This window comes from Anguilla anguilla, chromosome 17, assembly GCF_013347855.1.
Source record: "Anguilla anguilla isolate fAngAng1 chromosome 17, fAngAng1.pri, whole genome shotgun sequence".
Lineage (NCBI taxonomy): Eukaryota > Metazoa > Chordata > Actinopteri > Anguilliformes > Anguillidae > Anguilla > Anguilla anguilla.
This window is the reverse complement of record NC_049217.1, coordinates 21935685-21949357: the sequence shown is the minus strand read 5'-3', so window position 1 is coordinate 21949357 and position 13673 is coordinate 21935685. Positions and strand designations below refer to the sequence as shown.

Below are 13673 nucleotides of genomic sequence, written 5' to 3'. Positions count from 1 at the left end.
CATATTGAAATGGGTTATTCTTAGCTTAGTCTCCCAGACCAGCCAGTCTGTACCACAACGACTGCATTCTCTGCCGAAGGGGGCGGGATTCATCACACTAAGGGTGTAACTGTACCCAGGAGGCGGGACTTATTGCAAGGAGGTGAAACCGTAGCCAAGGACTTTCTGCACGAGGGCCGACCGTGAGTCAGAAGGGGTGGGACCAATAGGGGAGCAGGATATTATGCAAGGGGCGGAGCTACAAGTGAGTCACTGCTTCAGCCTGCTATAATGAGCAGTGATCACCTGACTCCACATGCAGGATGAACAGCACATCTCCCAGGATCTGGTGCCCAGCGGGCCCGAACAGTGAATCAGCAGGCCAACGGAAATGCCACCAGAACCACAGCGACAGCGCTATAAATAGCCGAGCCGAGATTTACTGTGGCCAGACGCGCCTTTTAAGGGGCAGACTGGGCACCGTGATCCACAACACTATCGTAAAAGTGCGGCATATTCAGGGGGCGTCGCGAAGAATTGATCTCTTAAAATCTATTATTGGTCAAGACTTTTACTGATCCGGTCAATGAAATGCAATTCAAAGGTCAACTCAGAAATAGACTGCAGCGCTAGAAAGGGCAAGGTTTTCAGTACATCCACGTCTTAGCCAGTCAACACTGTTAGGGAGTTCCCAGGTATTACGGACTTTAATGCTAACCTACATCCTTTCTCTTCTTTGGATCAACTTTGCCACAGGGAATAGTTGTGATGTCACTTCCTTGACAACAGACCAAGTGACCAAAGGTTATGATAAAAAGATTTTTGCCACCTACTAAATATATACAAGTTGCTAGCCAACAACAAGAACCAAACAAGACGTGATACACTTACAGTGTATATTTCTTGGAAATTGCTGTGTGCTTTTAAAGAAGAAAAAATGGTATAAATAGCTACACTGACCCTAAAATTCTGGGTAATATGCAAAACTGACTGTCAATTTGTTCCAAAGTTGCACGCCAGGAACAAAAGTAGCACAAAAGCAGGCTTAAACAGGGGCGCCCCCTTGTGGAAATGTGATTTACCACATCACTCATCCACAAGCACAAGGCCATACACGTTCAAGCAGATGTTAAGGAAGCTATACTTTTTTCTATTATGTGAATTATGAGGGGAAGAAGCAACTCTCGAAGACATTTAGATTTTTTTTAAATTGTCCTTTTTTATTCTAGCATATAATTTCTAGGATGAGATCTCAATATTCATTTCCATTTTTTACATTTTATGTGGTTTAACTCCGTAAACGGGACTATCTAGTAGTACATATGTGGAGCAATGAGCATGCTGACAGTAAAACAGCCGGGTTCTTTCATAGGTAAATAACAAAAATATATCATTTAGAAAACAAAAATAAACAAGCAGCATCAAGCCTAAATATGCTGTAAGATTCCCTGAAGTTTTACACAACAAATAAAACCATAAAAAGAAAGCACACCACTCTAAAAATCCCTCGCTAATCGCGTCATCTTTGGTACTGTCCCAGTACTGTGTGATATTTAGCACAGCATTCATCTGTAGTTCTGCATTCAAGCAGAATCTCACTGCACCGCAATCCTCCTCAAAGTCCGGACAAACATTTACAAAATACATATTAACACAGAGCGTCACAGTGTTGAAGCAGACACCTAAGACAGCAAAGGGGTTCGCACTGTGGACAAGAGCACAGGTGAGTGCAAAAGAAAGACGGAGCGAGGGAGGGAGCGAGGGAGGGAGCGAGAGGGGGAACGAGCCCGGACACCGGAGGAAGAAAAACGATTAGGAAGAGAAGGAGAGACGGCAGCGAGTGGGGCGATGGCGAGCGAGCGGGGGAGCGAGGACAGGCAGGAGGAGGACAGGATCAGGGCTGAGAGCCCCAGCCATGCTGTGCAGGGCTCCGCGCTGACAGCTGAACACAGCAGTTATTTTTCCAGTCAGCACACATCAATTCCCAGGCGCTGACGCTCCTCAAACGGCAGCGCGGGAGAGCCCCGCTGTGTGAGGGGTACGCGGACGACACTCGAAACAGACGGGACGGAGAACAGAGGCAGGGGCGCAGGGTTCGAAAAGGAGACGAGCGCACAGGAAAGGAAAAAACAGCAAAACCCGATAAAAGGAGGGGAATAAAAAACGAGGAGAAGAGGAAAGGGCGCTGGGACGTCAGTCTTTCTTTTGCGCGGCGAGTCTGGCGGCGTTGTGCGCGAAGGTCTCGGCCACCAGCAGGGGGAAGACTAGAGTGGCGTCCGCGTAGACCTGCAGCGGGCACAGAGGAGGGAGGGAGAGAGGAGCCTGAGCACGCTGGACCGCTGACGCATCGCGCACCTGCACGGGTACGTACACACCCTCATCCAGTATGCACGCTCACCCAGGTACGTACACACCCTCATCCAGTATGCACGCTCATCCAGGTACGTACACACCCTCATCCAGTATGCACCCTCACCCAGGTACGTACACACCCTCATACAGTCTGCACGCTCACCCAGGTACACACACACCCTCATCCAGTATGCACGCTCACCCAGGTACACACGCATGCTCATCCAGGTACGTACGCACGCTCATCCAGGTACGTACGCACGCTCATCCAGGTACGTATGCACGCTCATCCAGGCACGCACGCTCATCCAGGTACGTATGCACGCTCATCCAGGTACGTATGCACGCTCATCCAGGTACGTATGCACGCTCACACAGGTACGTACGTACGCTCATCCAGGTACGTACGTACGCTCATCCAGGTACGTACGCACGCTCATCCAGGTACGTATGCACGCTCATCCAGGTACGTATGCACGCTCATCCAGGTACGTACGTACGCTCATCCAGGTACGTACGTACGCTCATCCAGGTACGTACGCACGCTCATCCAGGTACGTACGCACGCTCATCCAGGTACGTACGCACGCTCATCCAGGTACGTACGCACGCTCATCCAGGTACGTACGCACGCTCACCCAGGTACGTATGCACGCTCATCCAGGTACGTATGCACGCTCATCCAGGTACGTATGCACGCTCATCCAGGCACGCACGCTCATCCAGGTACGTATGCACGCTCACACAGGTACGTATGCACGCTCACCCAGGTACGTATGCACGCTCACACAGGTACGTATGCACGCTCATCCAGGCACGCACGCTCATCCAGGTATGTATGCACGCTCATCCAGGCACGCACGCTCATCCAGGTACGTATGCACGCTCATCCAGGTACGTATGCACGCTCACCCAGGTACGTATGCACGCTCACCCAGGTACACACGCACGCTCATCCAGGTACACACGCACGCTCACCCAGGTACGTACGCTCATCCAGGTACGTATGCACGCTCATCCAGGTATGTATGCACACTCACACAGGTACGCACGCTCACCCAGGTACGTGGATGAGATGCAAGATACAACAGTCACTTGGACAGTGTCGGTCCGAGCGTTACCTTCACAGGCGTGGCGTCCATTCGGATCTTCCCCCAGGACACAGCCTCATCGGGCCTCGCACCCGAGTCAGAGCCATCAAACTCCTGACCCGTGTTCACAAACACTGCGTAGTCCGCTCCATTCCTCTGAAGGACAGCATGAGGGAGGAGAGAGAGAAGAAAGAGGAGAAGAATGAGAGGAGGTGACCAAATGATAGACAGAGAGAGGAGTGATACAGGAGGAAGGAAAAGAATAGGGGGAAAATTTCAGCGCAAAATCCCTAAGACTAACTTTCAATGATGATGATACTGCCTGATAGCTGATTGCATGTACAGAGGGGCAGCCAATTAGAATGCTGTGGGGGTGGGGTTACCATGAGATTGGCATTACAGATGTGGTGCTTGACCAGGCCCCCCCCGAGGATAATCATTCCAGTACGTCTGGCGAACACGGCCTTGCAGTTCAGCCTCCGGATATCTGAAATACACACACACACACACACACGCACGCACGCACGCACGCACACACACATGCGCACACGCGCACACACACACACGCACACGCACACGCACGCGCACGCACACGCACACGCACACGCACACGCACACACACGCACACACATGCGCACACACGCACACACGCACACACACGCACACACAAAGCAAAGCCTTTATGACAATGAAATAAATACCAACATCAGTCAGCAAGCCTGACTGCACCAGCTCTGCTCTGTCAGATAGCATGCCTACACCCAAACTAATTACAATACAATGATCATCACCACCACACGGGAACAGTCACATTTAACGCCACTGGTCAACAGTGCTCAGCCCAAAAAGAAGCAGGAGGTAAACCCCCCTCTCTTCCTCTCTCACCCTCCACTATGTCCAGCACCAGCCCCGGCTTCTTGTAAGAGTGGAAGTAAATCATGTCGCCAAGGGAACCATCGGTCAGAGCGGGGCTGAAGATGGGGATGTCGTTCTGAAAAACCAAGAGGCGGACAAACGGTCAAGCACAGGATCCAGCGCCACTCAGAGACCTGAGGGAGACAGCGGCCATAACCACTCTCTCTAAGTTCCCTTAAAGCAAAACCTACAGTCAAATACATAGCGATTAAACATACGAGCACCATGCTAGCTCTAACAGCACACTGAGCATGTGCCTGTCGGTGCAATCTGCGTGTCTCACCTTGTAGGCCCAGTAGCACACTGACTCCGGGTTGTTGATCTCTTTTCCGAGCCGATGGATCATCTTAGAGGGGGTCCAGAGCGTGCCCTGTTGGGGTGAGGGGGTGATTATTGGGGTCTGTTCTGAAAACTAGCACAGATTTGCCAAGGTAAGATGTGGCTACTGACCTGCAAACATGGGTCTGGCCACAGGGGGGAAACAAAGAGCGAGATAGTGATGCTCACTGGGAACATACCAGCCTCAAATATCCCACAAGGTTTTTTGAAAATGACTAAGCTTTTTGTCCTGTCCCAGTATGCCGGCCAGATTCCCACAGTAACTGGATCTCTGCAGCTGCTGCCCAATTATCCCCTTCAATCTGACTGGCTGCACTGGCTCCCGAGGGTGTATTCCCCTCCCCCCACCCACTTTGATTCCCCACATCATCACAACAAAGGAGAATAGAACTGTCCACTGACCCACTTGGTTTAGGAAAGGTAAACAGAATGAAAAAAGAAAGCAAGCTTCAAATCCTGAACTATTTTGAATCATTTCACTGGGGTGCAAGTATACATTTCCAAAGAGAGATACTGTACTCCCAAAAAAAGAACCACAAAGGTAAATAAATTAAAAACAAAACACCATGTTCACTTCTGAACCCACCCTCCCTCCACTGCCTGCTCTCCTGTGGCAAGACGGATCAGGCCAGGGCCACAGCTTTCAATTCTTAGGCCTGGGACAAATATAGTGGGCGGGACCAGGGGCCTCCAAATTAAAAAGAGTTACACCCCGTATCTGGGGCCCCCCCCTGGGCCTGGGACAAAGTGCCCTGGCTTTGGCGTCAGTGCCCGTGAACGTGCCCGTGCGACCCACCTCGGTTTTCTGCTCCAGCACCATCTGGTCCAGGATGGGCATCAGCCAGTCCTCGAACTTGCAGTAGTTGTCATTGGGCACCAGCAGGTTCCCTATCCTGCAGGGACAGGCAGAAGGGGGTTAAGATGAAGTGCAATGAGAACTACTGCACATGACTCTCGTTATTACAGAAAGGGCCGTCTGCCAACCTGCCAACTGCACGGCCTCTTATAACCTTCGGCGCACCTGTTCATATCTGACCTCTACATGACTTCACGTTTTTGAATACACCTTTAACTTTAAATTTCATGCCCATGAAAATGCCCTTATTCACCTTTTATGAAAGATACTTACAAATATTTGACTGAAATCATAAGAGAGTGATCTTACAGTAGTTACAGGGTCCTCCCTGTGGTAAAATCGTTTGCCTGGCAGGGACTCTAAGCTGAAGCATCTTGCATGATTAACAAAACTCCATTAAGTGTATAGGCTGCGCAGTCCAGCTGTACCTTACCTGTTGATGCCACTCTCCCTCAGCTCTTTGCCTTGAAGGCTGAATTCTCCCAGGAAAGTGGGAGCGAGGCACTTGATGATGTCCTCTTCAACCCCCCCCGCTGTAGTCACGATCACATCCACCTGCAGGCCATCGGGGTGGGGAGTGGGGTACATTAGGAACAGGGAAAAAGGAGCTACACCCTTAAAATCTACACAATAGCTTTAGAGATTGTTCTGAAGGCAGTGTGGCAAAATGGGTAGGAAGCTTGTGACTGAGAGGTTGTAGGTGCGGTTTCCAGATTAACTGGAAACCGCACCTACAACCGAACTACCATTGTACCCTTGGGCTAGGAGCTTAACTTGAATTACTTCAGTAAAAAAAAAAAAATCTAATTGTATGAATGTATGGTATGTATAATATATACTGTCTAAGTCACCCTGGATAAGGGAAGTCAGAGAGATGCCTGAATATGACGTTTAAAAAATTATTTGTTTGATGTCCTTTTTTTATTGCCGTTTTCGTCTTAGGTCTCCTAGGTTACAGTGCTCCAGCTATAACGTGGACCGTACCATTTTGTGCTGGACAAGGAAGCGGATGCTTTCCCTCACTCCAGAGCTGATGAGGTTGGAGGTGTACCCCAGGAAGATGGTGCAGCCCAGGCGGGGGCGCTGGAGGTCGGGGGCCTCGCCGCCGCCCTCCTCTTCCTCAACTGTTTCCAGCCGCTTCTCGATCTGCGGTACAGAGGACATGGGGTCGGGGAGGAGAGGAAGAGGTCAGCAGCTAACAAAGCGAGCTGTTCTCTTTGCACACCTGGTTCTGGCCCTGATTAACACTCACTCCCTTTGTTACTGACCATAGAACCCAACCCAATGGGGAAGACGTTTTTAATATTTCTCAGCGCAAGCAAGAAAACAATGGTATTCCACCTGCATTCTTGCAGCACAATATTAACCACTGTGCATCAGACCGTTGCTAGCTGGCACACCAATGAAAACAGCCTTTGCGATTATTGCACTCAGATACTTTAGCTTCAAGAATCTTGCCCGACAACATACTAAGCCTCTGTGGGACTTCGATCCATCTTTTTTTTTTTTAATGCATCAATTTTTATTTATTTAACTTTATTTTATTTTATTTATTTTATTTTATTTAGAAACCTCATCCTAGGTGATTGTGCAACTACTACATGACTGACATATGGAAGCCCTAACCACAGTCACACACAACCACCTGCCCTTACCATCTTATTGATCTCCTGAACAGCCTGGGCGAAGCTGCTGGCCTGGAATCCGGTGGTGGCGTAGGACTGCAGCAGCGCCTTCAGGTCCACTCCCTGGTCGAAGTCGTAACCCTTGATCTTGGGCATGTCCTCGGGCAGGGTGCAGCTCTCCTTCAGTACAGCCTCGCGGGCAACGTCCATATGTCCGTCCATATCCCCTTCAGTAGAAAAAATGGGTAATTGTAAATAAATAAAAATCAGTAAACAAGTAATCCATTACAGCAGCTACAGTTGGCATGTAGCCAACTCTACCTGCCTAGCATGAACACATATCCGATAAAAATGCACCCATAAACTGATCCTACTTTATTTTAGGATGCTGCTGACCATTACAGTAGTACACTGTTTGTATTATGGCTGTTCTATTTCTGATTTGGAATACAAAATTCAGGACGCCGACATGGACTAACGTCTGCTAACTTACTTGAATGAGCTAGCCGCAACGAATAATTTTTCTGTCTGAAAACAGTTAACGACACACATTACATTACTTACCTTAATTTATAGAAAACGAAATGTGCAAAAAATCTGGTTTACCCCTTGGTCACTTAATTCTGATGAGTTTTCATAGAAAAAAGGACTCCAGACATCATGCCGCAATGCAGAGCGCAGCCATTTCCCGTACGCTTTGCTTCAAAACAACTATGGCAGCCTACAAGGGACAGACATATGACGTTGGAGAATTTTGGACTAACGGCGATCACCAGTACCTCTGATTGCGTTTAAACTGTTGCGTATATATAAAAAACTGTTACAGATACAACGCTATTTATGAACTTCAGTTTAAAAAAATTGCCTCTCGTGAAAGTACAGTTAAATTCAATTATACTATGACATGCGATGCGCAATATTATTGAATTAGTACAGTATCATAAACGTCATAAGTATAAAAAGCTATGAATATTACATTTTGACATTTTGACTGCCACAGCGCTGAAACGAAGTGAGGAGATAGGTCTGGCTATGCGAAACTACATTTTGACAAAATGACTTATTAAATAAGAAGCATCCAGAAGCAGTTGTTCTTATAAAATGTTCGGCAAATAAGCACAAGTAAGGATTATATAATTTAAAAACAGAACATAAAATATGCTCAGAAGGAAAATTTCATAAATACACATTTTTACTTTTTATAAAGTTGGTTTGTTCTTTGTGATAAAACACTGTATGTCTGCAATTGCAAAGTATATACATTTATAGAGGGGGAGGTATTCTATGGAATTAATATAAAATTTGAATACCACTGTTAAATATACCATTGTTAAAACAGATATTTTATTTTAAAAATAAAATAACAGCAAATACAGAGCAAATATGTTTGTCCTCACCTTAACCACAGAGAGCATAATTTAAAAAAACAAAAAAAAGAATCCAGGCTACAGGATGTGTGGAACCATGGGATGGCTTCTTTGAGGGGGGGGGGGGGGGGGAGTCTTTGTTCTTCAGTAGAATATTAAAGATGAAAGAATGCAGCCCTACTCCCCCAATACCTTCTCTCCTGTGAGGGTAAGAGAGCTATGACCAGCCAGCCCCCGTCTGATATTTCTGTCGCTGGCGATGATGACAGGTGGACACACATGATGCTTCTGTGACATTTCCTGGACCACTGGCGCCACCTTTGAACTGCACCCCTCCATGCCTACCCCCATCTGTACCACAAACATCACAGGGCCTTTGAAGGGACTTCAGCACCTGCAAGAGAGGGAGGGGGGGAAAGGTTAAAAGGGACAGAGAGATGATCAACAACAGATTGCCTTCTCTCGAAACACCGTACTTGTGTTTTCGGACTATTTCGTGTATGATAACACTTCACGGCGATTAATACATTAAAAAATAAATTTTCTTTTGCAAAGCAAAGATCAGAATGGAACATTAATCTACTCTGCTCTCTGGTATGACAGAAATATTGACAATAGCTTTTTTTTTTTTTTTCAAAGTAAAAATTAATTATTTGCCTGAGTAACAAGATGTGACCGTCAAGAAATTTTGTTCCGTCTTCTTTTGCTCTTCTTCCTGCAGAGGCTGAAGACGCTGACTCGAGGGACGCTGTGATTGGACAGAGCGTTGGGAGCGATGTCGGGGACAGGCTGCAGCAGCAACAGCGTTCTGCAGGCGCGGAGGGTGGTGGAGCAGCTGAGGGTGGAGGCCGGCATGGAGAGGATCAAGGTCAGTGTCGGCCGGCTGCTTCGCCCAGCCCACGCACGTTCAGACTGGGTCTGGTGATCAGGTTGAACCTGGTGCAGACTGGTACTGGGAGTGTGAAAGAGCTTTAAAATGATGAGGCATTCTGGCAACACTATGCATGTAACACAGTGGGCAATCTGCACTTGTAAATTTAAGATTGAGTTAAAACTGAGTTCATGTTTATGATGAAGGAGAAATTATTTTCTTAAGAAAATTGTCTGACCAGTCTTTAGTTTTCAATGCCAATGGCTTATACAAAATAACTGACCTGAGTTGGTGGTTTAGTACCATCCATAAGTCACAGTTGTTGCACATCATTCATGTTCTATAAGTGTCTCATGACTCAAAACGTTGGATAGAAATCCCACATGGCTAAACCCTAATGTATAATGTTGTGTTGGTAAATGGAGAAAAAAGCTTTTTTTCCTGTTCCTGAGATCTTGTTTTTGGTGATTTATATACAACAATGACTTGTCTTAGGCAATGCTGCTTTGCAACAGCTAAGACCGCCACTGAAACAAATGGTGTCAGTGTTGCATACGGAACCTTTAAAACTCCTTTTAGAGTCACTCAGGCATGGTCCACCATTTTTCTGAATACACGTTTAAAACATTTACTTTCAACACATTTAAACATTTGATTTATGGATGAACTTGACAGAATCTTACCATTTTTACAATGTACAGCGGAATCTAGATTGGAATGTTGGAAAACAGACAGGAGGGGTTTCAGTACAATCTGTGACCGACCAGCTCAGCATGACTCTCCCAAGCTCAGAGTCCTTCGATGTAGCGCCTGATTGTTTTTTGGCTGGGGTGGGGGGTGGGGGTGGCGCTGTACCCCTGCAGATCTCCATCGCAGCGGCTCAGCTGGTGCAGTACTGCCAGGAGCACGGTCGAAGCGACCCCCTCCTCACCGGCATTGCCACCTCCGCCAACCCCTTTAAGGACAAGAAGACCTGCGTGCTGCTGTAGTGCCGCTTGATGCTGGGTCACCAGGGGAGATCGAAGACACCAGCTACCTCCAGCCCCACACCACCAGGGCCATCTCAACCCTCCAGCCCCACACCACCAGGGCCATCTCAACCCTCCAGCCCCACACCACCAGGGCCATCTCAACCCTCCAGCCCCACACCACCAGGGCCATCTCAACCCTCCAGCCCCACACCACTAGGGCCATCTCAACCCTCCAGCCCCACACCACCAGGGCCATCTCAACCCTCCAGCCCCACATCACCAGGGCCATCTCAACCCTCCAGCCCCACACCAGGGCCATCTCAACCCTCCAGCCCCACACCACCAGGGCCATCTCAACCCTCCAGCCCCACACCACCAGGGCCATCTCAACCCTCTAGCCACACCCGCCAGGGCCATCTCAACCCTCCAGCCCCACACCACCAGGGCCATCTCAACCCTCCAGCCCCACACCACCAGGGCCATCTCAACCCTCCAGCCCCACACCACTAGGGCCATCTCAACCCTCCAGCCCCACACCACCAGGGCCATCTCAACCCTCCAGCCCCACACCACCAGGGCCATCTCAACCCTCCAGCCCCACACCACCAGGGCCATCTCAACCCTCCAGCCCCACACCACCAGGGCCATCTCAACCCTCCAGCCCCACACCACCAGGGCCATCTCAACCCTCTAGCCACACCCGCCAGGGCCATCTCAACCCTCCAGCCCCACACCACCAGGGCCATCTCAACCCTCCAACCACACCCACCAGGGCCATCTCAACCCTCTAGCCACACCCGCCAGGGCCATCTCAACCCCTCCAGCCCCACACTACCAGGGCCATCTCAACCCTCCAGCCCCACACCACCAGGGCCATCTCAACCCTCCAGCCCCACACTACCAGGGCCATCTCAACCCTCTAGCCCAACCCACAGTTCACTTTAATGGAATTTAGCAGACGCTGTCATCAGGAGCCATTTAAAAGACAAACACAGCTGCAAAGATCGGAGATTGAAGCGCAGGAATTCCCAAAAAAGGAAAAGTGTAATCCCAGTAAGACTACAAAGTGCAGACTCAGATGACAACTCATCAGCTACCTTATTGAACATTAAACCAAGCTGTACAAACAATGAGCACTATGAGCATTAAATTAAATTGTAGCACAATTTAATTTTGTACAATTTAAATTGTGCTGCGTACAAACAGCAGTCAAGAACTGCAGACTCTGAAAATGCAGAAATAAGGTGCTAGACACCTGTATATTGGAGTCAAATAAACTTCACTTTTTACACTCATTCACATCAAGATTGTAAGATGGACACCTTCCAGCCAGACACACAATCGCAACATGGCACACATGTAAGTCAACAGCTACGTCTCGAGAGAGTAGAATTAGAAGATACATTAGGCGCTGTCATTTCTCCATGGTTAAAAAGTGAGGCACTGGTAAATTTTATTAAATAACAACGAATAATCTGAAACAGAGAATATTGTTAACTCAAAACCTGTATTTATTAACATTAAAGTAATGCAAACACAATATAAAGTTACAAAATGATTTTTTTGTTTTGTTATTATGCTGTCAGATTTCTAGCTTCCAGTATACTTGTAATCAGTAGGTGAAGAATCAGCAGGTCGACTAAAAGTTCACACGGCTATGACACCTGACACAGTGTTTTATAATGTATTCCATGTATTTCATAAACCGTCTTCGACTAAGGCTGTAAATGCATTTTGGGAGCTGTATTATTTGTGTGTGTGTGTGTGTGATGGATGATAGAATCCTGATGATGTAGAGGCGATGGGTGTAAAGCCTGTGTGAGACACGTCTGCTGCAGGCGTAAGTGCACCGGCTTGGTCTCCGTTTCATTCAGTAAAAATCCAACTTCGTGAATGAAAACTACACTAAACTCTGGGCGCCCTAGTGAATGAGGGTGTGCAAACAAATGCTGAGACGTTCATCACTTCATGTGTCATTATGTGTGTGTGTGTATACAGTTGCTACAGTTTTCTTTTGATATTTCAGTACTGTAGGCAGTCAGGCCAAAAACCTGGAGACAAATGGGGCTAATTCTCAGACAGCAGATCTTTTCATTTATTTAAAAGTTAAGCTAACAAGTGACATATAAATAACTTGAAATAAAAAACACACCACATCCTAGTTGCAAGTCCAATGGCTATTTGGATCTTGTCACATTGCACGCGAGCTGGGGCTCGGAATCCTTCACTATACACCATTATGTGCATTTATTATGATTGAAATAACCTTTCCTAACAACGAGCCACCTGGAATGTCTGTAATGGAATGGCAGACACATAAATGTCACACTTTACAACACACGAAACTCAAACCTGTATAATTACAGATGTGAGTGCAATAAGTAACTATGCATATTAGTCTAGAGGGCTTTCGATACAAACACTCTTTAGCAAGGTGCGCCAGCATACTGCTGAGATGGAGCTCACATATCTAATTGCACATGGACACGTCTGTTGTGATGCAAAGCCCTTCACACTTTTTCTCATGCATTCTTGTGATAGAAAGGCAGGCACTCTGTACATATTATTATAGTGTCAAAACAGTGTTCAGCAGCAAAAAAAACAACTCCAACAGGCGTTTGAAAATGACACAATAATTTGACATTTAAAAATGAACAGGACCATGAACATAACATCCTTTCTTCTGTGTAAGACACAAGCCTTATTTTTTTAAACTTTGAGGTTGATCATTTTAAAGCTTACTAATTTATTTTCAAAAAGAGTGTTATCAGTGGCATTGTGTTTTCGGGTTGAAATAACGAGTCCAGTTTGAGCAGGGAGTCACATGACAGCCTGGGATGCCTTCAGTGGCCCCGCCTTCCTCCCTCGCTCCGCCCCTCCCTCACCTCCGCGGCCTCCGCCCCTCCCTCACCTCTGCGGCCTCCACACCTCCACACACATGTCCCCTGAAGCTACAGCCAGCACCCCGCCCTCCACGCTCAGCTGAAGAGAGGGAGAGAGAGAAACTTAGAGAATTACTGTTTTATACTGCTTTTACAGGGGCGTCCATTTATTCAATACATACACCAGCTCAGAATCCAGAAACAGAGCAGAGAGAAAAAATACTTGCCAATATTTACAGATTAATTTCCTGCCAAATAAAGCGCTTTTTTTTTTGAGAGACAACAGGATGGCCTACGGGATGGCCTCTTGGATTCCCATATTCAGAAAGAGTTACAGACAAAGAGAGAGACAGAGAACTGAACTGAACTGAACTGAACTGAACTGAACTGAATTGAATTGAATTGAATTGAATTGAATTGAATTG

General features: G+C 47.4%; 3 protein-coding genes across 5 annotated transcripts in view; 1 reads left to right on the top strand and 2 right to left on the bottom strand.

Annotated features, from left to right (window-relative positions):
- Positions 1-1178: 1178 nt before the first annotated feature.
- On the bottom strand, positions 1179-7888 carry dhps (deoxyhypusine synthase). 2 transcript variants are annotated; one of them, XM_035396989.1, is made up of 10 exons: positions 7764-7888; positions 7188-7384; positions 6517-6678; positions 5966-6087; positions 5473-5569; positions 4621-4707; positions 4308-4413; positions 3806-3909; positions 3453-3578; positions 1179-2265 (listed from the first exon to the last, which is right to left on the bottom strand). In XM_035396989.1, the coding sequence occupies exons 2-10, from the start codon at positions 7377-7379 to the stop codon at positions 2173-2175; spliced, it is 1089 nt and encodes a 362-aa protein (XP_035252880.1). In that variant the 5' UTR covers positions 7380-7384; positions 7764-7888; the 3' UTR covers positions 1179-2172. The 2 variants fall into 2 exon arrangements, with proteins under 2 accessions (XP_035252880.1, XP_035252879.1); XM_035396988.1 differs by having other exon boundaries at positions 7722-7882.
- A 1078-nt stretch (positions 7889-8966) lies between these two features.
- Positions 8967-10655, top strand: LOC118215995 (guanine nucleotide-binding protein G(I)/G(S)/G(O) subunit gamma-12-like). Of its 2 annotated transcripts, XR_004762946.1 has the most exons (4): positions 8967-9118; positions 9246-9392; positions 10259-10451; positions 10485-10655. XR_004762946.1 is itself a non-coding variant. In XM_035396987.1 (3 exons), exons 2-3 carry the CDS (start codon positions 9300-9302, stop codon positions 10382-10384), a joined length of 219 nt encoding a protein of 72 aa, XP_035252878.1. In that variant the 5' UTR covers positions 8967-9118; positions 9246-9299; the 3' UTR covers positions 10385-10653. The 2 variants fall into 2 exon arrangements, 1 of the variants encoding a protein (XP_035252878.1); XM_035396987.1 differs by having other exon boundaries at positions 10259-10653.
- A 1204-nt stretch (positions 10656-11859) lies between these two features.
- The window catches only part of fbxw9 (F-box and WD repeat domain containing 9), a 6365-nt gene continuing 4551 nt past the window's right edge, over positions 11860-13673 (bottom strand). Inside the window, 1 exon segment of the mRNA XM_035396986.1 lies at positions 11860-13348. Within this exon segment, the coding sequence (XP_035252877.1) occupies positions 13274-13348 (75 nt within the window). The 3' untranslated portion in view covers positions 11860-13273.

Bases quoted from the DNA above. Each gene is read 5' to 3' on its own strand.
- LOC118215995 (XM_035396987.1), top strand. From the start codon at position 9,300: ATGTCGGGGACAGGCTGCAGCAGCAACAGCGTTCTGCAGGCGCGGAGG. The intron at 9,393-10,258 runs GTCAGTGTCGGC...GTACCCCTGCAG, and splicing joins CCGGCATGGAGAGGATCAAG to ATCTCCATCGCAGCGGCTCA.
- dhps (XM_035396989.1), bottom strand. From the start codon at position 7,379: ATGGACGGACATATGGACGTTGCCCGCGAGGCTGTACTGAAGGAGAGC. The intron at 6,679-7,187 runs GTAAGGGCAGGT...TCTGTACCGCAG, and splicing joins TTCAGGAGATCAATAAGATG to ATCGAGAAGCGGCTGGAAAC. The intron at 3,579-3,805 runs GTAACCCCACCC...GCTGTCCTTCAG, and splicing joins TCTGTAATGCCAATCTCATG to AGGAATGGAGCGGACTACGC.